The sequence below is a fragment of the Lagopus leucura genome, unplaced genomic scaffold, assembly GCF_019238085.1.
Source record: "Lagopus leucura isolate 7727_CA_CO unplaced genomic scaffold, USGS_WTPT01 27308-0_obj-0_obj, whole genome shotgun sequence".
NCBI lineage: Eukaryota > Metazoa > Chordata > Aves > Galliformes > Phasianidae > Lagopus > Lagopus leucura.
In genome coordinates this window covers 1-437 of record NW_024962846.1, presented here as the reverse complement: position 1 = coordinate 437, position 437 = coordinate 1, and the positions used below count along the sequence as shown (strand labels likewise).

The 437-nt window shown below is 65.9% G+C and overlaps 1 protein-coding gene across 1 annotated transcript; it reads right to left on the bottom strand.

The window, feature by feature from the left end:
• Positions 1-34: 34 nt before the first annotated feature.
• LOC122190863 (H-2 class II histocompatibility antigen, E-D alpha chain-like) lies at positions 35-316 on the bottom strand (the record flags this gene model as incomplete). The annotated part of the gene is made up of 1 exon (XM_042890981.1): positions 35-316. A coding segment is annotated over one exon (282 nt), but the record flags the coding sequence as incomplete, so codon positions are not given.
• Between the last annotated feature and the right edge of the window lie 121 nt (positions 317-437).

Here is a 437-nt window from a genome sequence, read left to right as displayed (position 1 = left end):
CACCCCATAGGTACCCATAACCCCTCGCACTCACCCCACAGGCGCTCGGTGGCGCCCTCTGTCGCCCAGTGGCTCACAGCACACGTGTACACGTCGCCGCGGCGCGGCACGAAGGGCAGGTAGGAGAACTTGCGGAACAGGAGGTCGGGCCGCCCGTAATAAACGCTCTCATAGACGCCGTCGCTCAGCGGCTCCCCGTTGCGGCGCCATTCGATGGTGGCCACCGGCGGCCAGAAGCGGTCCGCGTAGCAGATGAGCACGTTGGGTTCGTCCAGGTCCACCGGGTCCTCCGAGAACAGCGCCACCTCTGGCGCGACTGAGGAATGACAGCGGGGTGATGGAGGGGGCGATGAGGGGCTGTGGGGTGGGGAGTTATGGGGGCTTATGGGGTTGTGGGGTTGTGAGGTTATGGGGTGCGGGATTGTGGGGTTGTGGGG